The sequence below is a fragment of the Lepisosteus oculatus genome, chromosome 9 (assembly GCF_040954835.1).
Source record: "Lepisosteus oculatus isolate fLepOcu1 chromosome 9, fLepOcu1.hap2, whole genome shotgun sequence".
NCBI classification, from domain to species: Eukaryota; Metazoa; Chordata; class Actinopteri; order Semionotiformes; family Lepisosteidae; genus Lepisosteus; species Lepisosteus oculatus.
The window spans coordinates 28,792,010-28,819,546 of record NC_090704.1 but is presented as its reverse complement, the minus strand read 5'-3'; the positions used below and the strand labels follow the sequence as shown (position 1 = coordinate 28,819,546).

Genomic DNA, 27,537 nt, shown 5'->3' with positions numbered 1-27,537 from the left:
TGACATTCCTTTAGACCAAAGATTAGTTTGGTTGCTAGTATTAGGAATATCATTCTTAATGTGCGGTGAATATTCAAACCAAGGTCCAACTAATTAATTGCATACGTTAATATGACTTCCTTTTTTAAGCCTTCGCTCTTTCACAACATTCTTTTTGACTTTTGTCCCCCACACTGCCTTGTCGAAGAAAGTCATGGGCCACAAATGTGATACAGACTCATACTGAGCTTCCTTAATACTAGCACAGGCAATTCACACAACAGCAATAATAAAGCAATGAGTTGCAAAATGTCCGTCTTCCATCTGAATCAATGAGGTCAAGACAAATTTTCCTCTTACTAATCTGAAACATGCTTGATTAGAACTGGAAATAAACCAATATACAAAGAAATACAGGCCTATATTTCAACAAAAACATTTTCAACTTCTTGGCAGTATAACCCATTTTTCCTGACCTCAGTAGCAGAGTTTAAGGCTCCTACCTACTGTATCTGGTTTTGCACACTAATGCATTTTAGCCCTTATCTATAAATATGATAAGGTATTGGATGTATTTTTTTCTCAAACAGACTTATCACACAGGCATTTTACCTAAAAACCATATTGTTCTATACAGCATTTTTAGTTACTGTATGTTTAATACAGAACATCAGATTCCCACACACACTGACAACTAAACTGACGCTTTTCATGCTGAGCAGACAGTGCTCTGAGATCCACCCAGCACACATTGAGCATTGCATGCTCCAGTGTTCAATATTAGCATCTCACCTTAGTGACTGCTCCCCATAAAGAAATCCCAAACTCGCCATTTCATTCATGTACTTGATTCTGAAGTCATGCAATTCTTACTGCTTTTGCGGCGACCAAACCTCTGACTCACCCATCATTTAAAAAGAAATCACAAAAAGCCTCACAAGCTTCCACGCAGCTTCAGACTACTAACGATAATCAAAGAAAGATCACATTTAACTGCAAGGCTTTGCTTTGACTAGTGTTACTCAAATTTCCTTTTCATCGCAACAAGGAAAACTCGTCTTTGTTGTATTTTCGACTACCTTATAAGCGACTTTGGCAGGACATTTCTTTCCGAGGCCTAGCGGTGGAGACATGTGGGTCAGCATCTCATACATGTCAGTGTAATGAATACGGCCACTTTGGAGGTTTCAGGGTGCAATGCAGATGGGAAGGGAGGAGGCAGGCATTCCCAGGGAACAGAAGGAGAGAGGCGGAGAGGAGCAAAAAGAAAGGGGGGAAAAAGAGAGAGAATTATCAGAATAGAAGAGAAGGTTATTCAGTGCTAGTAATACGGAGGAGCTACAGGGAAAATGAGATCAAAATCAAAACCAAGTTTAGTCTTTCTATGCAACCTTGGCACTCTTGCATAGAAACCAAAAGATCTCGGGATGTCCAAAGGAATGACTGGGTCTGCTCCTGTGATCTGCACGCACACCCCTCTCACCAGAACCTCTCAGCGCTACCATGCTTCCAAACCCGGGGAGAAAATGTGCATCCACCCAGACTCCATGCTTCGGGTTTCAACCAACACCCCCAAAAGCCAACAGCTCATCAAGATCAGAGCATAAAGAGACAGGGCATCAGTCAACTACGCAGCTACTGTACGCCGGGCCTCTTACCTGTCAGTGTGGAACTGAATCTTGTCTGTGCCAGCCTCCATTTGTTTCTTATTGCCTTTTAGTTTATGGTTATTTTGGTACATGAAATAAGATGTGAGAATTTTTTTTTGGTCCTCAATTGGGCTTGTATTATTATTATTGTTGTCAACTGAATATTTCTCGAGATATATTTCGATTGTTTGCACAATGGATTTTGAACCCAGAATCTTGATCCTTTTATTCTCCTAAATATGGTTTAAACTTTTAACCAACTGGTTAGTAAGCAATACAGTAAATACCTTTTACTTGTTTTTTTATATTACTTATATTTTAATATATGACCATCATGATATAGACATATTGTACTGTATATGGTATATGTGTTTCCAATACTGTGTAAACGTTTTGGCCTATATACTGTAACATCAATTTTTATTCATTTATTATTATATGACAGTATTGTATTTTATTTAAACATAATGCAAAAACAACAATTGTATTACATAACAAACAGTAGCAAATTGTTCAAAATAAGACATTGTAATAGTTTGAATTTCCAAGTTTCCTCTATAAAAGAACTGTTGCAGGAGTTTGACTAGTCTAGTAAAATAAGCCACAAGCCTGGTAAAGGCTTCCTTTCAGGCTTCTAATTTTTTTACACAAAGCAGTCCTACATTATATGACCTCAGTCAGATTCACATTAGTATTCTGTGATGGCCAAACAAGAACATTTTAGCATACCAGAGTCACCCTTGTTTTCTTTATTACATCATCATGGGATTGTTATGTTACTTGAAACTTTGTTAGAAATTAAACTCATATTCAGAAAGAAAATACAAGCCCTGTTCAATATATATCTGAAGTAAATTTGGTTTTAACTTGCTTGGCTGAACCAGTGAGTTCCGGCTATGCATAGAGGTGGCTGTCCCCTTTCAGCACAGTACTGCACGTGCATAAAGTCTAAAGAAGACCTTACTTAAATGCATTATGACACATATCTTTTCCATTTTATACACTACAGTTTATTCTCTACCTGTAATCATACAGTAACTCCTCCTGCCTGTTAGGTCCAAAGAAAAGGAAATATCTTCTAAATTTCAGAATGTCTTATTATCACTGGCTCTCTATCATTTGAAGACATCAGCTGCTTTTGGTCTCTGCCTGCCCTTCTCAAGTCTTTATAGCTATCACACAGACAGGGGCTGCCGAAGTTAAGGAGAGCCCTGACTCTTTACGCTTTGTGGCAGCAGCTCAGTCATTCCTTTGCCCAGAGCAGCAGCGTGCACTGCCAGTACAGGCGGGCAGTAAAGGAGGTGGAGAGGGGACTAGAGTGGGCGGGAGGGGTGGGTTTGAGTGGGCTGGGAGAAGGGAGGGGAGTTAGTGGGAGCCAAACCTTGCACGCCACCCTGTAGGGGCAATTCTTTCCAAAGCCCAGAGGAGGCGAAATCGTTCGCACTACTTTGTACATGTCCTTATAGTGAATCCTTCCACTGGAAAGAAAATACATGGCATTAGGAACACAGAGGGCCCCTCCGCTGGGCGACACAAGACTGAACAGATACCATGCAGATACAGCAGCTGGCACAGCTCTGTCTGAGGGACACACAGGCTCTTCTGCACATCAGAGCATCTGCAGGGCTGTTTCAAAAACCAGTGTAATCATACAGATACAGTAGGAGCAGCGTTTCAGCCCTCAGCTTATATGGAACCAAGAGAATGATCACCATGAGGTGATTCAAAAACATGCAACTTTGGAACTTGATCAATCAATTATTATCATGTCTTAAAAGAAGAGTCTTGCTTTTTGTAGTGAGAAAATGACAGAAAAGTGCTTCACTGTAACTATCAGGTAAAATACTTTAAGTCTGCAGCTGAATGTGGAAGGGAATTTAACATGTATTTAAATACTGGATTTGTGAGTGTTTTGACACACTGTATTGTGAATCTTTAATTATCACTTGTTTGAGTAAATGCGATGGAAGTCATGTCTTACATGTTATATTCCTCCATCATTTTTGCCCAAAGCATAGAACATTGTGCCCAGAATGCATTATGCATCGATAATGTAATCATAACTGTAATTGAATTCAAGCTAACATTATACTTGAATTATTAATTGATCTCATGTACTGTATTTCCTGTAAAATAACCATTTATGTCTGACTTTCATTTAAAATATAAAATCAAAATTAAGCAGCTGAAGAGAATTACTGATGTATACAATACTTCTCATCGCTCAGTGTATGACATTGTTCTCTCGACAATCGTCCTGTATGTTACACTGGTTTAAAATACATTATTTAGGAAGAGACACAACACATCGTAGAAAATGCTGACAAGAAATAGTCCCTGGTGCAAAAAGAGGAGGTCACAAACATACAGAATACAGAACACAAGCATATATCAAGCTCGTTGTAGGTACAGAAGATTTCAGAAGTAGCAAGGGGCACTGCAGCAGTCACAAATAGAAAACCAATCATTCCACATACAATAGTACAGTTTTCAAAATACACCACATTAAAACTGTGCGTCAAGCACTAGAGACAGAGACAAAATCATTTACACCATTATGGTGTATCTGAGTTGGTTATTAACATTCTTGAAGTGCCAGTTGTGCAGAACAGATCATCACCCACTGCAACTGACACAAACAGAGTACAAAGCCAGTGAACACATGATTGTACAGCTCACAGGTACCAAGAGACTGGAAAAGAGCCTCCGCCAAAATGTGTCCTCCCTTACAAAAACAAGCTTGTCCCCTCCCCACTGCCCTGATTTTGCTAAAGTCCTCCAAATACATTATGCACTTCAGTTCAAATTTCACTAATATCACAGTATAAAAAGCTCAGTATACAATTATATGTAATACGAGTGTAAATTGTTATTAATATAGTTGGGAGCACATGGATGCAGTAAATGAATGGTGTATTGTAATCTTATTAGATGCATGCAAATAAACTGAAATAAGCTTCTGAGGTATTTTAAAATTTACTTTTAAAATATACAAAGCTACATCAAGAAAGTGTTTTTTGACAAATGGATTGTGTGTAAAAGGACTTCAGCAAATTGGGCCAAACCTTAAACTTGTTCTTGTAAACAAGAAAAGAAAAGAAAAAAAAATCAAAATTTCAGAATCAACTGGAAAAGAATTAAATGCCTTAAAAGAAACAACTGTAATGAGTGTGAGGTTTGCATGAATCAGAGTTTGGAAGGAGAACCAAAATGTAGGAAAGCAAAGCACAAATACTGTACTGTATATTTCTTACTAAACAGAGTATGTTTGGATTTATGTGAAGAAATATTTTGTGTTAATGAGCATTATATTTCACTGGATTATATCACAATTGTCTGCATAATTTACTTAATTTTTATAGTGAATTAAGTACAGTTTGTCATTTCACTGAAAATGTGCAGAGGTTTTGGGTGTAAGAATCCTCAGCATTATTCATAATAAAATATTTAATTTTTTTCCTCAGTTTTACAAGAAATTAATTTATTTACTTAATTACTTAATTCACAAGAGAAATTATTACATCTTATTATTTGCTTATATTAAATTAACAACATCACTTTCCTCATGATGGGTTTTTTAACATCTGGAGTTGGAGTTCCCCCTTTAAGGTATTCTTTAATACTTGAGCAGCAAACTTATCATGAAGCAGGAAATCAAATTAAATGTTGAACTGATCATGCAAAATTAGATTTAACTGCTCAGGGTAACACCTATCTCCTAGCTCAAGGGGTTGCTTTCTGTTCCTATATTCTAACTAAAATGACAAGGTAAGGGACTGAAACGAAGTTATTGAGAAATGTCCTGAAGGCTCGTGTGTGCTTCCATACTGAACCATGGAATTTTGTACTGAACTGAAAAAGTGTGAATTGGAGTTTACTGTGGTTGTAGAAGGTGGTGCAGTTTAGGTGCAAGAGGTGGAACGTATGACTAAAGACACAATCCTCACCATGCTGCTCGGTCATATTCGGCCCAGATACGAACAAATTCATCCAGATGATGCGGCCCCAAAATGGATGAGTCCCGTGTCAAGTACTCAAAGTTATCCATGATTACGGCTACGAATAGGTTCAACATCTGTACAAAAAAAATAGGGACACATTGTAATGTAAACAAGCCTGGATTGTTTTTAAATTCCGCCTGTGACTACAGAAGCTTTCATTATTGAACTTCTAATAATCTGTTGGGTGGACTTGATGGTCCAATGAAAATCATTCTCCTCCATTCGCTTACTCTTAGAGAAGCCTTCAAGACTACTGAATGACTTAAAGACACTTAAAGACTATTGATCATCATGTTGTACTAATGGAAGACAATGGTTAAGGAGAATGTGACATTTGTTAAATGCATTATAGATTAAAAAGGCTTGTTTTCCAAGGTGCAATAACTTACCAAAAAGGAACTGAAGAAGATGAAGGAGACGAAGTAAAAGTAGGCAAAATCTGTGCCGCAGTCACTTTTAATTATAGGTGTGGAGGAATTGGAAGAAGGGTCTGTCTCACATCCCTTGCCTGACAAACAGGATAACATGATCTCTTGCCAGGACTCCCCTGTTGCACTCCTGCAAGGACACATCACCAAGCACAAAGGTGACAAAGACTGGACTCACAATCTGTCTTCTATCTATCTTAAATGGGTAATTGTGTTATATACTTATCCGGTTTGGTTTTTTGTGTGACACAAATTATCTTTTATTGGGTAATGACATTACTTACTGTAGGCAGGAACTCGTGATGCCACTGTGCTATAACAGATATTTCTAAGAAATGCTAACTATGGGAAATTCTGTGATAGTTTACTCTGGTAAACATTAAAAAGAAAAGGTGGAATAAAACAAGATCTATGATTTTTTGTGATTATTTGTGGTCTGATGGCAGACAAGACCCACAACTCTCTCTACAAAGAATCACTCCAAAATGTTTGGTTTACATAATTTACTAGGCAAACCATCATAAAACTATCTTACCTCACATAGATTGCTATAAAATTAGCTTTTATAGACAGATGATAAACTAATTTCAATTGAAATAAATTGAAGTATGAGTCTGGATTGCTTTTAAAACTCCAATCTTAAAATAACCGGCGTGCATAAATTAATCACAGTCCATTGATAGATCTGCCATTCGTCTGTAAGAATCAGCTATGAAGATATAATGCCCAGTTTATTATCTTTCCTTAGTTAAGATTCCCTATCGCTGCCTCTATAAACTGCAATATGTGCCTGGACTAGCAAACATACATTCCTTTTCCTCCATTTGCCTAGGAAAAACGCATAGGGAATTCTTAAATAGAAAATTGTATTTTAATAGTATTTAAAAACAACTGCTAGAACAGGAGCATCCTTTAAATATTTTTCTGCGAATGAAAATGGGAATCAAATCAAATGGGAATACCTGCATTGATATGACTAGGGGATGATGAAAGTATAAAATAAAATAATTAGTGATTAGTTATCATATTATAAAAATCAGATCCTGAGAGCTGGTTGTGTTTGATGCAGGCTTGAACTTGTTTGATTCAGTATATTCTGAATGAGAAGCTCATAACTGATATAGAATTGTACTTGCTTGAATAATATATTTCTTACATGCAATGTTTCAAAGAAGCACACATAATGCTAGCAGCCCTAATAGGAGTAGCCAGCGTGAGAGTGGAACTGTGTGATATGCAGTGGAAGATGCTGTGGCAATCTGGAAGTGTAATATGGTGGAGAAGTAGGAACAGAGCTACCATTTGCTGAAATTTGATAGAAGGAATGAATGAGAATGTATTCCAAGTTGAACCCCCAAACAAGAATCAATGTCAGATACATATGTGGCTGGAAGCTCTGGGGGGGAGAAGGTCTAACACTGCAACAGATGGACACCAACCATGAGAGGGGCTAAATTTGTTTTCAGTTGAGGGTGGGGTTAAGAGGTGAAAAACTGACTCTGGTCTTGGCTTTTTGGAGATGAATGCAATGAAGGTAAGGTCCCAGCAATGCTAAATGAGAAAAGCATCCATCTGCAATGACAAAACCCCACTAAGAGCTAGAAAATATAAACACTGGGAATGGTGCTTCCACTGTGCAGTTAGAGAACTTAGACAAGTAAAAAAGTAGAACTGTGACATTAGAATTAGATTTTCTCCAGAACTTTTGTTTGAAGAAACACCAAACAATGTTATGTTGTGTGTGCCTGAGTGTGTCTAGGTAGAAGGGGCTGCCAACTAGCACTAATACCACAATCAAAACAACACAATCTTACCTGAACAGAAGCATTAGAGCACTGAAGAAAGTCTTAAAGTTATTGTGCTGGTTTATATGAGATTCATCATTCAATTTGATGTTACCAAATACCTGCAGAAACAATTAAAATTGCCAAAAATTAAGAAAAACTAGAAATTTAGTTTACTTTAGGAAGTATAGAAATAAGGTTGCTGTTTACTGCTACATTTTACAGTGATCTGTTCTGTTGAAACCAGAGCCCAAGCAAGCATTTTTGCTATCTGGTACCTCTCAGACATGCTCTGATTAGCCAGGGTTGTACAACAGAGACCAAAGGATCTGTATATGACTCAAATAAACAAATTAACTGCTCAGAAATGTGAAAAAGAGATCCAAAGTTGTATAACTCCAGGACAAGGGCTAGCCATGCTGGCACTTATTTCAATTTTTACACAATTAGGATGGACATACAGATGCAGCCATTCAGAATGCTTGAGCCATAATGTGCCATACCGCAAAGAACATGCCATGTTACACCAAATGGCAATGCCCAACACATTTTATTTTTTCAGATAATCTGATGCAGAACTGCACTACTTTGTAAAACTGCCAGGTGGCTCAGTGAATGCTTAATGTGGAGTGTATCTAACATAATGTACAATAAACCTTAATTTAATAATAAAAATTAAATGTGTATTAACCCATTAATGCTTTCCGAAGATAGTCATACTGTACAGTAACACTAACAGAATTTTAGTTTTTTTTTCATTACATACGATAAACAGAATTATTAATATTTGTCTATAAAGTGTATTTAGAAAACACTTTTATTTTAAGTTTTGTTTGTAAAGCATATTGTACATAGTGGCTTTAAAAAATACTGTATTTAAAAAAATAGATTTCAGGAATTTTCAATGATTCAAAGAATGACTTAAGGTCACATACTGTACTGTAACCTTATCAGTGTTAGGCATTGGTGGTTCAATGGAAGAATTTCGAGTTGCCTGGGTTCAAATCCTAGCCAATTATTAATCAAAAATAAAAGAAGGGCTGTTTCACAAAGCAAGATTACTTAGTTGGATATATAAAAAATAGTCTATTGTTGTAAGCCGTTGTGAATACATTTTTTTCAGGTTTACATAGGCATTTAAATAATCTATATTTGTCTTCATGCTTATTTAACATAATTATGATACAGATAATTATATTTGACACTTTGATTATAAAACACACACATACTGTAGTCACTTTAAATCCTTTCAGTACCATACTTTATTTAAAAGCAAATATAAAAAGTTTGGTTCGCCTATAGTGGAGCTGAAGAAAGAAACCAAAAAACTTTGGAAACCAAAAAAGCAAAAATGCTACTTTCTACAGCACAAGCCATTTCTTTCTACAGTACATTGCTAATAATCCTATATCTGTTTATCATTTCCTGCACCACTTTTGAATAATCTAAATCCATTCTTCTTTACAAATCAGCTTGTTGAGATTAACTTGTTGAGATTTAGGGACTGTGAATTGGGGTCCTGTGCTGGGCTGTTCCCACAATGACTTACCTAATTAATATATGGAATTATAACAGATTACTGAAAAAAGGTCAGACTTAATGCTTCATTCGGGTTTCCCATTGCTTTATATACTGTAGTGCCTTGGTTAAAGCTCAACTAATTTAGCAACAGTATCTAAGGAGGGTCAAGGCCATTGTTAGGTCATTTACAGTTTTTCGGACTTCTGTGGTTTACAGTCTCTCGCAGTCAAAACAGAGAGAATTAAATCTTTCAGGTTCACCTTCTTCTGAGAGTGTAACAAAGTTGTGAATACAGGGATTAAAGAAAATGACCAATCGTTTGACCACCAGAAAATAATCCAGCAGCTGTATCATTGTGCAACTCACAATTTGACACAGACTGAAGGTACTGTAAGCAGGTGTGAGCCTGATCATTACCTGGATGGATCATCACTGTCCTGACGCAATTTTGCACTGCAGGACAGAACACCGAGAGTGTGTCATTTGATCCATCCATTTTCTAATTGTTTTATCCAGTGGCTGCACTGGCGCTGTGATCCACACACCCAGATGCTCATAACAACAACAGAAGTAGAGGGGTTAATGTGCTACACCCACTATTGCCAAAATTGATCAAGCATTTTGTGATTTTTCACATGCATGAAGTTAATTTTGAAAAGGCCAAAAAATTTAAGTAGAAACTGTAGAATGTTTCAGTAATGGATTTTGGAACATACACAGTACAGATATCAACCAAAGAGGAAACATCTCATGGACTGTCATTAAAATAAGATGTTATATTGAGATTTGAGACTCCAGCCTTAGTTTTCTGGTTTTGGGTGTTAAGTGTTGTAAATCTGTGCATCCAGAAATTATTTATTAAAAATAATTAAGACCATTCACAAAGGACGAGCTAACAGCACAATTCCCTTTCTGTGTTTTTCCAAATTGGTGGTCTGCAGACTGTCTTGCATGCATGTTCAATATTTCCATAACACTGATCCAAAATATGCGCCATACGAGTAGGGCAGGTCACATATTGCTGCAAGGTTTATGTATTTACTTTGTATAAAATAGATTGTACAACAATGGTCTTTGGAAGTTGCTAATTTTATCATTTTAAATATGTAGTTCAAAAGACATGTTGAAACTTTAAATGTTCTTTGAGTAACCTATTTAAAAGGATACAGAAACTGATTACTTTTTTCAGTTTAAACGATATTGTCACAACTATGAAATATTATAACATGTTAAAGTATTTAAAGTATGCCATTTTTTGCTAATGTTTGCTGTTTAATGGCATCATTAAAGTCTCTTAACTCTCTCTGAACAATTGATAGAACTGTTCATTACTACATTTACTGCATTGACTGCAGTGTTTTGCTAACTTATTTATATTTATTCAATGTTATTATTTTCTTGCTGATATAGTAATATTATTTTAATATTTAACATACAGTGATATGTAAAAATAATAAAAAGGCCAATATAGTACACATATTATATCTTATACTTTACTAATAGAGTACAACTCATGCATTGGCAGGGAATCGAACCCAGGAACTTGTAGCTAGGAGGTGAATATTCTCTACCACTCATCTAAAACATCGCTCAGTTCATGTGTTTTATTTTCCATTGCATCCACTACAATGGCAAAATGTAGTTAAAACAAGCATGTCAAAATGTTTCCAAAATAATCACAAATTAAAAAATTCAATGCAGATGTTTATAGAGAAATTGGAATACGCTACCACTACTAGCTACTGTATATATAGTACATATATTACATTTAAATAAATAGATATGATGTTCAGAAATGTTTTTTTAAATTTTTGTCTATCATAATATAATTTTAGTTACTTAATTCCATATTAATATTGTGTATTAAGTGGATTTAAAAAAGTAGGACAACAGATTAAATGAAGCTCACGTTTAAATTAACATCTAAGGCACCACAACTGCCACTTATCAATGTTCTTTGGTCAGGGAACATTCTTTGGGCAGAATAACTTGGCATGGCGATGTAATTTTGCTGCAGTAATGAATTTTGACATGCAATCTGCACAGTTGCATCTGTACTTCTGTCAGCTGTACAGCCTAATGGTACTGTATAGCCAAAAGTTCTTTTTCACAGAAAATTAAGTACACAACCTTTGGCTATGGTTGGATATCTAGTCCTCTATTTTTCCTATACAGTATTGTATGTCTCATAACTAAGATTTAGCAGGAAAAATAGTCCTTAAGCATTTATAAAAAAGCATTCATACTGTACCTGCATCCCGATAATTGCATATATAAAGAAAAGCATGGCGATCAGTAGGCAGACATAAGGAAGTGCCTGGAAAAAACAAACAACTTTAAAATTTCTGTTGAGCTTTCAACTAACATACAAAACAGACCATCTACTGATAATAGCTGTTGTCACTTCCATAAAAAAATGCCAGTTGATTCTGTTTTGTTAGAATACATTTCTCTTCTTGGCTTAAAATATGGGCAAACAAACACAAACCTACAAATATTTTCTCAACCTAATAAATATAGATTAGGTAGGCTAATTTGTAAACTCATCACTCCTTGCTTCAGCACTTTCCAATTACTTGTATTACTTTCACAAGCACACACTTTTAGTGTCAATATGTTTACATTAGCCACTACAAGGCCCGAACGAGAGCCCTGTCACAAGTGATAATCCATCCATCTACACCCAGGCCAGATGTTATCTGTTCAGTTTACAAGCAGAAAAAGTAGCCTGACCTTGAAGGACTGCACAAAAGTCCAGAGCAGAATGCGAATTGTGTATCCCTGTCTTAAGAGTTTGATGAGACGGGCAGCACGGAACAGCTTCAGGAAACTCATGTTGAAAGTGTTCGGTAACTGTGCAATACACAACATCACAACATTGAGCATTTCTTGAGCAACTCAGAAAAATTCAAGAGGAGGTTTTTGAGTCCTGTTCATCTTATTTGATTGCTAACATATTATTAATAGGAAAATCCAGGCTAACAAGCTGTTAGACCTACAGTAACAAGCTATTTGGTCTAAGGCAATCAGCCTCAGTAATATGGCAAAGATGCTTATTTTAGACACCTATCACACTTTCTGTAAATACATACAGTACCTCCTGTTCCATTCTGAAAGCACTTTCTTACAGTTTATGAACATTTAACTCAATATTTAATTTATCAGAACACTCTCCTCCTGTGTTCTAACCAATAGCTTCACAGATTATAAATATCATTAATTCTAGACTAACGTTAATGTTAATTTGAGAAAGGATGTCTACCTCCTAAGTGTTTCTATCATGGTATCAAGCTTAACTTTTAAAGAGGTCTGCGCATTACACTCTGAATATGACCATGATATTTATCTTACAATTGTTTTTAACCAAGCTTTTATAAGGGCAGATATATGCAAGAAAAATGTAATTATTACTTATTCCTCATTTGTTGGAAATGCTGATTTGAATAGGCATTGAAGATTCTAAACTGAAGCAGTATAAAATAAAAAGTAACACCATTAATTCTTTCCAATGTATTCAAATGGCTGCTGGCTAAATAATGGCTGACGTCAAAATTGAGTTTGCTGCTTTTTATGATTAAGTGAATAGTTTGTTAATTCATGTTACACAAGCCACATGATGGGTCTGTTAACTTTCTACTATAACTTATAGTTATAGGCTTAATTATCTTTTTGAGGACTTGGAAACCAGAGCTGTATGACTTGCTCTTTATGTAGAGTAGAACTCCGAGTAGTAGACTTCTCAGTCTATCAAAAATTAACCGTTTACCTGGAAATCTGTAAGCACGATTTCAGTAATACTGCCCAAGACTGTTATGAAATCAAATATGTTCCAGGTATCCCGGAAGTAGTTCTGCAGAAAAAAAACGTACTTTATTTAAGTAAATATATAACTTTATGTAACATATACATTATACACTGCATACACAATATGTGTATACTGTACATAGAATTCTGCGTGTGAGCACTCATGTTACTATATATAGTGTAAATTGACGTTACCAGCTATCATATAGCAACAAACTTGACATGGCATCATGTTTTGCTAGTTTTGTTTCCCCTCAAACTGAATTGCTTTATTTTTCTCTGTACAAATTAGAATTTAATTGTACTGTAGTACATATTATACTGTAGTTGGTATATATGTAATACTGTAGTTGGTATATACAGTTGGCTACCTGTTACTCCCTATCCATGCTTGAACTAGACGGATTAGGTTACATATCTTTATAGAGCCAAGCACACAGATGAGATCCTCACCAAAAATCCGAAAGCCACAATTTTGAGGATGCACTCCAGTGAAAAGAGCACAGTGAAGGCAGTGTTCAGGTGCTTCAGGACCTGGTCATATGTTGTTGGAGCAGAATAATACTATAAAGGAGGAAACACATTTACTTTAACTGGAGCATTCTCAATCGTACATTCTCATGTTACAAAATAGATTACAGATACAGATTGATGTTGCAAGGAAGGGCACATAACAGAGTTCTGACAAAAATAGGGGGTTTTCTTAGCCTTGTGATGCTTAAATAGCACATTTAAGCTCTCTTTTTTGAATGGTCATTTCAAATGTGTAGTACTTAAAAAACTAAACATAGAAGGTGCTTTTCTAATCATTATGAAATCATGGGTTGATATGTATGAGATATAAGTTTGGGAATGTACATAATAATGAACCAAAGCATGTGTGTGACAGGATATACCCTTAACCAATCCCAAGGATCTGCTTGCACAAAAACTCATGACGGCCAGGAGGCTTTGCTGTGGGTCTTTTCAGGTCACACACAATAAGAAGAAACCCCTCAAAAAAGAAAACAACCACCACTACCATCTTGCACACCCGAACTTACTGTACTCCCAAGTACAGTACTGTATTTACTTTAAATACTTACTCCCATGTTAGAATGTGAAATTCTTAACCTTTCACCAATAATACAATAATGAATTAATACTTGCCGTGGCTATTTACAAACATACATGTAAAAGGCCTTTTAGTAGCCCCTAGTGGTAGGTCAGGTATAACTTAGCTAGCCTGCCACTATGGAATATATTGTTCTTTTAAATGGTTCTTTCAGAAGAAGAGTCAAATGACATTACGCTGGAGTGTACTATATTTCCTCAACTATTAATAAGTGCAACAGAGAACAATGAGGATTTACTGTAACTGAGGTTTCTTTCACTCTTTATGATTAGGATTCTATCTATAGAAAGAAAGACAAGTTGCAAGTTACTTTAATTCAGGTAGCAAAATGGGGAAGTCGTTTTTGGTGTCCTAAGCTGCAGCCTTATTTTATTATGCATTTCTTATGTTTTGGGGCACTGTACTCTCGAGTGGGACCTGTTCAGTTTCCTCAGTCTCCATAGTAAGGCTCTTCTACGTTCACACCTTTATTGTAAAGTCAAAATGAAGATACCCAAATGGGAACTCTAGTTTGGAGTGACAGCACAGATAATATCTGTTCTATAGATTTTGTAGGTAGACATACAGTACAGTAAGCATGAACAAAGTATAATGAACAATCTCACTGGGGTCAGATCAACATTCAGAAAACACTGACTAACTTTAGTCTCTGGTCTCAGCGACTGAACATGCTGTCCTTCTCTTGTGTATTATGTTGCTATTCACATAGCAAATGTGAAAAAGCTGACAACAGCAAAAATATTCGATAAATTAAGGTGTGATCACTAAGAAGCATATAATTGTACAGTACTGTAAGTAAACAGGCTGCATTGTTTGTACAGGAGGCAGCGTCTATTGTTCCAACCTGTCACAGGAGGTATGGTACAGCTTCTCAAAATACTCCATTCAGTGTCACACCTCACAGCAATGTGGTATTTAAGGTATGACAAAACACAAAACAAGACACTGCTTTGTGTAATTTGTAATTTGTGAAAATAAATTTATTTCCAGTAGATTATGTTCCTGAGGAGTATGAAAATAGCTTTTGTTCACTGCAAATTGACTGCTAGCAAAAAAAATGACTCTGACAAGCATTCTTCCTAGGGCGTAGGAAAATAATAAACAAATAAAGAAAGGAATAATATACTGAATGTGGCAGGCAACCGGTGACTTTAATTCGTCAACATGCTGGATGAGAAAGGTAGACAGGGGAGCGAAACACTGGCAGAAGATGTATAACCTCAGCAAAAATGGCAACGCCTCATTTATTATCTACATTTGGAAATAAGTGGAAGTAAGAGAACTGAACAAAAACATTACCTTCATCATCAGGACGACGGTGTTGAGAGCAATCATGGCCAGCACCGTGTATTCGAAAGAAGGAGAGACAACAAAGTGCCACACTTTGTATTGAAAGGTCTGTCTGTTCTGGGGCATGTACCTAGTCAGGGGCTTGGCACTTATTGCAAAATCAATGCAGGCCCTCTGAAAACAAAGAATGAACAAGGATATCAATGTCTTCCCAAAATTTACTCTTCACCTTCTGCTACATTTTCAGACTTCTTATCCTTAAAGTTATGCTAGGTACTGAAAGTTACTTTGGTTCTTTATTTATACAAGGTAAGCTAGAAGTGACTGGCGCAACTCACAAAACCTGAAACAATGGTGACAACACAGATGGCTCTGGACAGTTTCCTTGAAGTTGGTTTCTTGACTGGCATCAAGAGTAAAGAAATAATTAGACCAAAAACAGGCTTACTGTTTTCAGAGGCACAAAAAAGAGCCAGTGTCATCTCAAAACTGTTCTTACTTCACAATAAGACAAACTCTTAAACAACTATATAATATTAGTAGCAGAAGAGAGCAGTTTTCAGTTGTTTAACCAAGTAGAATAAACAAAGTTCCTTCTGATTACCAACTGATTGCTAAAATAATCTATCCAGGATATAAAAAAAAGGCTGAAATTGGACTGTGTTGAAACACATCTAAATATAGACAAAATTAGCTTTTGTATTTTTAAACTTTGAATTAGAAGTGGAATTGTGTAATTTAAAAAGGTTTAAATCACAAAGTAGGCGAACGTGAATAATTCATTTTTAACAAAACAATGATCTAATAATAATCATTTAAAATCTTGAATAATACAGCAAAATACATATTTGTTACTGTTCTGTGTTGAACTAAGTCATAAATACCCCAGGTTTTCATTATGGACATGCCTGACTAAAGTACAGTATATACTGTAGAGCACAGGTTTTGTGTGCACAGTGGGGCTCTTGAAAATTTCAGTCTTTATTTGAACAGTCAAGGCCCAAATCAAGAAAAATGAATGACTAATCAACTAATTCTGGATATGACACAAGCAGAACTACAGCCTACTAAAGTCCTTGGGTTTAATAACAGAGGAATTAATGGATTGTGCTATCCTGCATGACCTAGTATATTGCATCTGATTTTCCTGATTCCTTTTCCAGCTGATGCTACTGAATTCTGTCAGGTAATGCAAGTATGAACCAACACTCCTTGTTCTGTACTTAAGCCATGTGCTAATGGTTTGCTTCAGTTGTGAGCAGAGCAACTCATCATACCAGTTGGGGGCAGTTCTCAATAAAGAGGTTTTCAGTTCAACCCAAAGCTGCTCTGAATGAAAACATCACACTCGCTTGACTATCCTGCAAACCGCAGGGTAGGCACTTGAAAGTGCTGTGTGGGATCTGTGAGACAGTCAATATTTATACAGAAATACCATATAATGTCATGTCTTCTGTATACTTGGGATACACAATGTAAATCAAAGTCCAGGCTGTTTCAAAGCACTCCTTACATTCCAGAATCCAAACCGTGATCTGGCTATGATAAAAAATACTGTATGGTTGCCTTGTGAGTCACTGTCTCGACAACAAACTTAATATCCAACACTTCACGTAAAAAATGCAAAGTGAAAATTTTGCAGAAAGTAAAAATACAAATAAAGCTGCTGAAGCTTACTGTTATAATTGGGTTTACCACAGATGTTGTGAACTATATGTATACTATCTCCTGGGTGTATTGACAACTCCTTTCAAATTTGAAAAGCTCAACTTGGAGGCATTTGTAAGATTATTATGTGTTTTTTTAAATAAAATATATAAATAAATGTCTACTACAGTCATTGATCACTAAATAGATAAATCATAGATATTGAAATGTCTTAAACTACTACTTTAAATGTTAAATTACAAATTATATTATCATTAATTGCAAACAGACATAATCCTGGACTAAAATGTAGTATTGACAGCTATGGCTACTAATTATGGTTGGTGATTTATGTATAGTATATATAAAATTATGGTGCAGTGTCATACTACAAAACATACTGTAACATTACCAATTTAATTACAAACCTGAGACCAATATAATCTCCATATTATTACTGTATATCTTAATATGCAGACCAATGCATGTTGCTACACAAATGTAATTTGCAGCTGCTTCTGTTTCAGTGGTGACTGGGTCTTGTGTGAAGGTAGTACAGGAAGGGAACAAGCACAGTGTCGTTGTCACCTCATTCTTTTCCAGGCTGCACTCCTCCATCATCTTGTCACCCTGCTCCTGGAAAGTGATGATGATAAGAGCCACGAAGATGTTGACGAAGAAGAATGGGAAAACCACAAAATAGACCACATAGAATATGGACATTTCCATGCGGTTTCCTCGACTGGGCCCGCGGTCCTCCTCTGTGACATCCACCGAGTGCTGCAGAACCCTGCAAATGTAGAGGTGAAGTCAGGCTGATCATTTTTACACAGAGTCCTTTGTATCCAAGATCAGGGCCTGCTTGGATCAACCACTTCATTGCTTGTAGTCAAAGGTAGAACAGGTGACATTTTATAGCAAGACAATGTATTTAAATGTATGAACCCTATCACGCGAATATGTCAAAATTTACAGTATTTTCATTGTCAGTATTAATACAACTAAGCAAAAGCCATTTATGACTTGGAGACTGTATAACAACAACAAGAGGTCAAACAACAGGGGGAAAGCCAATTAGAAGAGACAATCTGAAAACGAGAACCCAAGAAAACTAGGATAGCATGCAAACTCCCCCATACAGATACTGATGCTTCATAGGACCCTGGCAATGTTAGCCCACTAACTGCTGCTCTGAGGTCATAAGCATTTTATATTCTTTCCTACATATTCTGTAGGCTTTACTACTGCTTAGTATAATATACTGTATGCTTTGCAGATGCACACCTTGAATGGCTTTCAGCAGTGTGGCACTCTACTAGTCTGTGAATTTCACTTTTGGTTCATGACAAATGGCAAATCACAATAATTTCCTCATGTGCATTCAATAAAATGTCAGTGTATTGCACCAGTAACAAAAGGATATTGTAATTTTCTTCTTAATTTACTGGATGTGAATGTGCAGTTATAATTTGCATCTTTTTACTAGAGAAACAACGTGAGACTTTTTAATGGGGGTTTATATTTGGGTTTTATGTAAAAATAATACAATTAAGACACTGATGAATTTAGATATACGAGTCCATTAACAATGTTCCCTGAGATCCCAGATGTTAATCAAATAAAACCAAAAGCTACAGAGAATGACAACCACACGTGAAAAAAATCTAGGGGCTCCAGTTCTACATACTGTAGTACAGTACATAGGGGAAGAACCAATCAAATATCCTGTTTACAAGAAAAGACCACTTACAGAGCAGTCTGTAGAAACCCATAGAAAAAAAGATGCACTCTGAAGTTCACCAAATCTTTTCTGAAATCATTTTTCAGAGGAGCTGAAAGTTTCTCTGGCTGCTGGCACTTGTTTCTATCCATATTTTTTATCATTGTAGAGTACAAATCCAGAGGGTGGGGGGGGGCGACGTTAAATGAATAAAGCTGAACAAGTGATAAAAGCACACCCACACTGAGGTCGTAATCCAAAATATTAGAAGTTTCTCATGGCAAATCCATTCATGGGACACTTTTGGAGTCGGCACAGAAGAGAAAAACAAAAGGTCTCCATGTACAGAAGGTAAAGTACAAAGTATCCAAGTCCCAATTTGAAGTTAAGCAAAGAATTATCAAGATAGTAAGATAATTTTTTTAAGATTTAATGGTTAAGATAATTCATTCTGAGTAAGATTTAGTGATTAATAAATATAGAAGGAGGATGACTTTTATCGGGTTATGCTCTAAAAAAACTGCTTAGATTTTAAACAATAATCCTAATATGGATTACTTGAAGGGCCTAGTTATTTTAACCTGATAACACCCTTATTCCAAATTGTGAGTATAACTCTTACACTAATGGTATTATTTTAAAATAGTATTTTAATTGATTGAACTCGAAGTCTACTATGGACAGCGAAAGACACTGCAGTGACCGGACAGAGTAACTTGATGTGGAAGTAGGAAGAAAAGTTAGAATCACCGCTTGCTGAAGTTTTTTAGAACAGAATAAATGAGGACGTATGCATTGGAAACCCAAAAATGTCAGCTATGCATGTGGGTGGCAGATTTGGGAGGGGAAACACTTGAGGGCAGACACTGCACCATTTGAGCGCCAACAGAGGTAGGGGTAAGGGGAGGGGACATATTACTGTAGCAGCCAGGGCTGGAACTCAGTCACAGGTGCCAAGCGGGGATGGCGAAGCATGTAACTGGGGGGTGAGGGGGCTCTTATATGGACAATGAAGAGGCAGATTGAAGAAAGGGAAATGGGCTAGGGCCATGGATGCAACAGGTTAGGATTTTGATAAGAAATGGAGAGAAAAGGGTGGAGGACAGGGAAGTGAGCATGATTAGGAGAAGAGAAATGGAAGGGAAGTGGAAGTGGAAAGTGGTCAGGGTTGATTGGAGTTCCAGGGAGGGTTGACAACATCAGGAGCACTGGAGGAAGAGTAGACAGCATGGCAATACCAAAACCAGGTGTTTTCCAGTCAAAATGTGAGGTTGAAGATCTGCTTATTAGACAAGAGGCAAAGAAAACAACAACTCTGGTCCAGTTTTAAAAGAGGCCAACACAATAAAGTTAAAGCTTTTGTGATACAGAACGTGGGATACATCTGTCTTTGATGAGAGTGAAATGGAGAGGTTTGGGAAAGATGTGCACAGAGTTCCGGATTGGCAGGAAGCATTTAAATGTAGGAGAGTGAAATTGTAACATTATTATTTAACTTCCCTTCACACTTCTGTTACATTATTTTGAAAGGGTCCATATTGCTGTAATATCAAGTATCCAAGTGTTTGCTCAGGTAATATGATATGAATAATATCTTCACGCTGAACTGCCAAATACTACCAGGATACTCACTGAGGCCAACCTTCTCCTGTGGAAACGGTGAAAAGGGTCAACAGAGCCCAGATGATGTTGTCATAGTGAAAGTCATGCCTCTTCCATTCCCTCTTCTTTACTTCCTTCTTGTCCTTTTCATAATCAATATAGAATCCCCTAAATGGTGCAAATAGCATATATGAACTGTAGAATGAATCTGTACATTTGTTACATTTTCATAATTGAAGAGAAGCTAACTAGTTTACACATTGTTATGTCTGCAAAATATATCACTTGTGTGCTTTTCCTTAAAATACTCAGACTGATTAAAAATATGCTTTCTGATCTGAATGTTGTTACCCAGTGTAAACACACGATGAGTTTCTGCCAAAATAGTGCTATTATTATTTTTATTACATATACTTAACAAGGGCTTTCAAGAAACTCTAGGAACTGTGCCAAAGCACACATGTATTACACAGAAATAAATATTGTAAAACAAACTCACTCAATAAAACTAAGAATACAACTTAGGCATACTATGAATACTTAGAATACAACTAAGGTATGTTTTGAAAAGAGGAGTCTTTAAGTAAATTTAAAAAAACATCAAAAGTCACAGAATCTGTAATGGATTTAGACAATGAGTCCCACAGATGTGGTGCTGCACATACTGTAAGAATAGTTCAGGTGGGTAGCTGCGTCAGCATGCGTAGGCTGCAAAGGAACAAGTAATAGGTTTATTTCATGCTGAAAAGAGAGGAAAGAAAATAACGTTTCGGCTACAGACCCTTTTTCAGGTGTAATCACAAGTGTCACACCTGTAGAAGGCTCCACAGCCGAAACATTGTGTTTTCTTTCTTCTCTTTTTAGCATGGAATAAACCTATTACTTGTTTCTTTACTGTAAGAATAGTCTATTATATGCTGTGCAGACCCTGGTCTTCATGGTGACATATCCTGAGACAGTTTTACAGTTGCAGCATCCCGTCACCAGAGAGCACCCCAACCTCTAGTGCCTACTTCATCTGTGCAGCAGTGGCGCAGATCAAGCAGATGGCAGTAGCCAATCCTTGTTTGCCCAGTGTCCCTACCTCACCATGCCTTCCCTCCCCAAACATATTTAAACCCTGCTCTTCGTTCAAGCTGTGCCCAGCATTGTTTTCAACTCTTTGAGCTCTTGAGCTAGCCTTTGTTGAATTCTTCCTGGACTCCTTGCCTGACTTTTGGATTTTGGCCTGTTTCCTGACCTTGGCTTTTGGATTGTGTTTCTGGCACTTTATACTAAACTTGTCTTCTGGCTTTGGACTTTTGCTCACCTCTTGACACTGGCCCTGGATTTCCCTTATTTGCTGTTTTAGGATTTTTGTGACCTTGAACCACGTATAGGGTCCATTCCTTGTTTTTAGAGCTGTGTATCAGCTTAACAGACAGCTGATCACAGATTTAGAGCTGGAACACCTTAGCATACAATAACTAGGAATGAGAGCAATCAGTGCCCAGAGAACTGGAGAACTGTGACATCTAGTCTAAAGTTCACATGGAGCTGTTGTAATTCATGATGAGAGTCAGTTTGAAGTAGCACCTGAGTAATAGAATTCAGGAAATACTGAATCCTATTTAGTAACGTAGTAGCTATCCAAATAACTAAGGTATTACAGTAATCTAACCTTGATGAAAGGCATGGGTGACCTTTAATTGTGAATTACAAGGTCTTGTTTTTGCTGTGCCTCAAATCTCTGGAAATTAATCCCAAAAGTTGTCTAAAAACGTTCAGAAAGGATTTTGTTGTAATTTACAATGCCTTTTGTAACTACTTTGTTTTCCTGGCTACGGAATACTTTGTCATTTTATTCTGTGCAATATGCTTTTACAGTATGTATTTATTTTAGAAGTGACCTTTCAGCTCCACGTAGAAGAATATCTTTACCAAATCACCTCTTGGGAACCCTAAACATTTCTAAATACAGGAATTATATGCCACTATTACAACTGTATTGCTCTGTCAAAACAAAGCATAGTGAGTCGGGGGTGTACAGACACATACTGGCATTCTTTCTCTGTGTCTTTGGAGCCATCAGTGCAGTAGAAGAACTTGCCCTTGAAAAGCTGCACGGCAATCACAGCAAAGATGAACATGAAGAGCTTGTAGACAATCAGGATGTTAAAGACGTTCTTCAGAGAGGTCACAACGCAGTCAAACACTGCCTGCAAAAACAAAGTGCTTTAACTTGGTTGGGCTTGGGTTAGGCTTATGCCAAGCTTATTAAATGCATGTTTTTGTGCAAAGTCATGTGTCTGAATTAGAAGTAAATTATGAAACATACTGCAGATCCTTATACATCAGGGATGTTAATCATTTTGACTTACACTTGGGAGTGCGGCAGTACCATCTGCATTCAACTCAAAGGGCAGGAATGTTGAACTAAACATTATGATTTCCAAGGAATATGTTTTTTATATATCTCTAAATTTTACCATAACTTATACATAGGGATATTATTATTGTTACAATTTAAATACACTCAGCACAATCCTGGTGGTGTGGACTGGGAACATTTAAAGATTTTTGTTTCACAAAGGAGAAGGTTAAAATGTTAACGTACATGTGTCAAAGTCATCTCTAATCATCACTGTAAAATATATTGATCTTCGTCACAGTTTTGACTTATACGGTAGAAATATGCTGACATGTCTTTTTTACGTATTCTAATATCACTAGTGAAAAACATGCAGAAGTCTCCACGTCACATTCTGAATCACAGGTTTACTGCGCTTCCAGCTCATTAACTTTTGCTTCCTTCATTAGGTCCTGTTTTTTAAATAATATATATTATATATGTATACAAAGTGCCCATCTGGGCTTCTGTTTTCTAGACTTCTAGAAGATTCTGTTCTGTACTTCAAGAAGAAACCTCTCTAAACTGTTTCCATACATTTGCTACTGTTTCCATATCAGTCTTATCCCAGTCTACAGTTAAAAACTGATTAAATTCTTTATAGAATACCATGCTGAAACCGTATAACTCTGTACAGTTGGAAAATATATTCAATCCAATATTATGGTCACAGTTCCTTATTGATTCTCTCGCCTCTGTGGGAGATTTTGATCAAAATGACTACAACACTACAGATTTTGCCCCTAGAACAGTACATACTGTACTCTGATACACTCTGATACACTCTGAAAAGGGCAGCAGTTGCTCGTCATTTGAGTCTCAGCTGCTGGGAAACACTACCAGTCAATCTGTATGAGGAAAGGGGGTTATTCAGAAAAGATAAACCAACCTCTATCAAAGTTACTGGTACCAGATACTTCTTGTAGCCCAACTCTAGAATAGTGACCAATACCTTTAGCTTTGGGAGTCTCTTGATTGTCTTGAGTGGACGCAGGACTCTTAGAACACGCAGGGACTTGATAGTTTTGATATCCCGGCCTTTGTTATTCCTGCCAGTACAGAAATATAGTGAGTCTCATCCTTACTCCAGCTTAGCCAGGCCATATTCAATCTACATAACTGTGGTCTATAATGCCTTTAATTAATGGGGAGGGGGAGAGTTACCTACAGAACACAAAAAACAGTCAGACAGCAATATGAAGGACAAATAACATACACAAATACTGGGTTTTAATAACATTTCAGAATATTTTGAAAATGTTCTTATTTCACCATGCATTACAATGAATTTTCATCTTCATATATCAGTATTCAGAGCTCATGTACAAAATATTGAATACACCCTTCAATCTACCTGACCAGTTTTACAGAAAACACAAGTGAAGTAAACCAATAGAGAGTCACTTCTGCTCAACAGTGTGTGCTCTTAAGGAATGAGAGAAATGAACATATCTACAGTTTGAAATGTACAGGCCAAGGAGACAAAGAGAAGTGTTTTACCCCATCACATTCCTGGCAGCGACACAATCCACAGGAACAACAAAGAAAACAAAGGGGATAGAAATCCAGAATACAGAGATTTAGAGATTTGACAAGTATGTTCACAACAGGGAAAACACACAATAAATCACATTGCTGCTAAAGACTGGCTTTACAGAATTGTATTCCACCTACCATGGTTAGCCACTCTTAAGCAACTTTTTTCTCTTTTGTTTCGTTTTCAGGAACAAGATTGTTTTAAAGAAGATTGGGACAGAAATCCTCAATTCTGTCAACCCAGACTGGGACTGACTCTAAATGACTCTTAAGTAGTAATGCCCTAAGGTGTGACTTTTGACTTTTCCATTATTACTGATATGCATGTCCTACAATATGCAGAAGTCAAATACAAGTTATATACAGTAGTAATACATTATAAGAGCCAAAACTAACAACTGGTCAGGTGGTAATGTTTTTAATGATTTAAAAGAAACAACACTATTCTAAAATTGATCCAGTTTATTTTCCAATATGTACAGCAAAGAAATTAAAAATGAACCAAAAAGCTTTCTGTGAGGTGGTCAAATTAAAAACAAATACACATGCCAGAGAAGTCTTGAAAAAGGAGCTCCAATTCCAATGCTTATGATTAAAAAAATAACTGACAGTTGATCAATAAACTACAATATTGAGTGTGAGGGAAAACTGTATGAGCTACACGTGTAGTTCAGTTTTCAAATTCTTCAGAAATGTCCTGGATGCTCAGACTAGGGACAACCACCCGGCATCTAAAAATGTGCTGTGATTTCTTGCAGAGGTAATTGAATGGCACATCATCTTATTCAGTGTTCCCTTGTATCTTTGTAAATAACCACCCTATCAATTAAACTTTAATGAGTCAGAGTTGTAAATCATAGACCTGTTTTTTCAAGTTTTTGCCGATTATTTGAGTGTTTATGCAGTACATAATCATATTAAAGTTGTTAAAGAGAAGAAACAAAAGCTACTGTAGATATATGAATATAATACTTGAGCTTATTATATGTACGTAAAGGGGTCCCTTACTTTACATTCCAATTGTCATGACAAGAAACGAGACAGGATTTTTGAAAGATGAGTTTTCCTCCACACACTCACGTTAAAGCGAAGGCGATCAGAGCTCCCACCACAACGATGAAATCAAGGATGTTCCAGAGATCCCGGAAGTATGACCCATCATGCAGGATCAAGCCTTGATCGATCATCTGTAAAATTCCGCAAAAGATTGAGGTGAGAGGGATTCTCCCAGAAAACAGCTCTAATTTGACATCCTTTTGTAATTCAGTACATTATAGATAGTGTAGGCACCTTTCAACTTTTACTTTGTCTCTTGATCTTTTTATTCCACCCACTCTACATTTTCAAATATGCCATTTATAAATGAATCAGACCTTATGGGTAAGACTAGGGATGAGGACTGACCTTGATTTCCTCTGAAATTTACAATGATGAGATACATGAGATGATTTCCTCTTGATGAGTAACACAGTATAGTTGCAAAGTTGAAAGCATGGATACCCAGACCAGTTATAAAGTCCCACTGATCACCCAGCAATTGTGTTCTCTATATTCAATTTTAATTTTTGAGACTGATCTCTTATCAGCTTTATTTTATACTGCAGATTCAACTTCCCCAAGTACTGTACTGTAATAGTAGTAGATTTATTTTGAACATGTAAATATACAATGAAGAAAAGTAGTTAAATAGCCTTATCTACAATAGTGCCAAAGTTATACACATACTGTATATTGTAACATTAGTTGTGATCAGATGGTGAAAGAAACAGGAAAGGCTCACCTTTATAATCATCTCAAATGTGAAGACTCCGGTGAAGACATAGTCAAAGTAACGTAGAACCTACAACAAATGTGAGCATAAAAACATAGGCACACACATGGCTGTATTTGAATTAGAACAAAACTAAGACATGCAATGTTTTAAAAAAATGTTTTAAAAAAGTTTTAAGTTTTAGCTTCTTTTAAAGACAAGTTTAATAAAACTGCAAAACCACACCAATTTTATTACCATTCTTTGATATGTAATTGCACTGTGATATTGTGATAATAAATTAAGGAACTGAGTTATTATCCATAGTATTGTGAAAAAATCAGTATTGGATTTTAATAGGGTTTACAATTACAGCACATTAATCTCCACAATAATTACATGGAATTAATAAATTCATATTAAATTATGTAAAGGGATAATGTATGGTAAATCATTCACTATATGGCCAATATATACATATGATATACATACAGCATATAACATACAGTAGCAGAACAATTCACATTTTTCTACTTAAAATTAATCTCTTTCTAGATTAAGATTTTTTATATTTCTACTTGAGTGTATTAGACTGGGTTTCTATCAGGATGTGAAAACATAAAAACTTCAAACTGTATAGAATAAAGTGCTAATATAGAATATAGAATACAATACTAATATAGAATATAGAATATTTCATTTTTTTTATTACTGCTTTATACTGTACCTCCTTACACCTTCCCTGATGGGCATTAAATTGTTTGTAATGGATAATGAGATGCACTCGTTACTGAAGTATTACTAAAGCTTTTTTAAGCAGTATTACCACTGAATTTTATAATTCACTGCATATGTAATTTTTGTTGTACAGTATATACTGTATGAATATATTATAGGAACAAGTAAAGGTTCATTCCATGCTAAAAAAGAGAAGAAAAGAAACACAAAGTTTTGGCTTTGGAGCATTTGTTAGGTGTCAATATTATATACTACTATATAATGTACATAAAGAACATTACAGTGTGAAAGACTGTAATAAAACAGTGGCAATACCCACCAAATTCTAAGTATTAACTCAATGTTTGAGGTGACATTTATTCGATAATTGCTTTAAAACAATAAAAAATGCATTGATTTTAACATATACGTTTTGCATTTCTGTCATTTTAATAATAAAGTTGAATATACTGTACTTTCCTTATTCCAATTTTCCTGCATTTTAAATTGCATTACTTGTTGGATCCATTGTATGATTGCTTTGTACCAGGTCTTTATAGGTATGGCTGGACCATAAGAGTAATGATACCACACAATATGTGAGAC

The 27,537-nt window shown here is 36.1% G+C and overlaps 1 protein-coding gene across 7 annotated transcripts in view; it reads right to left on the bottom strand.

Moving 5' to 3' along the window:
- LOC102692022 (voltage-dependent R-type calcium channel subunit alpha-1E) overlaps window positions 1–27,537 on the bottom strand; it is a 177,999-nt gene that overhangs the window by 18,616 nt on the left and 131,846 nt on the right. For 5 of the 7 annotated variants that reach the window (XM_069194328.1, XM_069194331.1, XM_069194330.1 and 2 more), the window contains exons 22-36: window positions 26,245–26,304; window positions 25,545–25,651; window positions 23,881–23,977; window positions 22,577–22,737; window positions 20,570–20,707; window positions 17,806–18,007; window positions 15,580–15,744; window positions 13,620–13,730; window positions 13,129–13,212; window positions 12,096–12,215; window positions 11,614–11,679; window positions 7,872–7,963; window positions 6,019–6,187; window positions 5,576–5,703; window positions 1,059–1,155 (exon numbers count right to left, since the gene is read on the bottom strand). In XM_069194328.1, coding sequence (XP_069050429.1) covers window positions 1,059–1,155; window positions 5,576–5,703; window positions 6,019–6,187; window positions 7,872–7,963; window positions 11,614–11,679; window positions 12,096–12,215; window positions 13,129–13,212; window positions 13,620–13,730; window positions 15,580–15,744; window positions 17,806–18,007; window positions 20,570–20,707; window positions 22,577–22,737; window positions 23,881–23,977; window positions 25,545–25,651; window positions 26,245–26,304 — 1,797 coding nt within the window. Of the gene's footprint in view, window positions 1–1,058; window positions 1,156–3,009; window positions 3,107–5,575; window positions 5,704–6,018; window positions 6,188–7,871; window positions 7,964–11,613; window positions 11,680–12,095; window positions 12,216–13,128; window positions 13,213–13,619; window positions 13,731–15,579; window positions 15,745–17,805; window positions 18,008–20,569; window positions 20,708–22,576; window positions 22,738–23,880; window positions 23,978–25,544; window positions 25,652–26,244; window positions 26,305–27,537 lie in introns of all 7 variants that reach the window. The other 2 variants (XM_069194329.1, XM_069194332.1) reach the window with 1 other exon arrangement.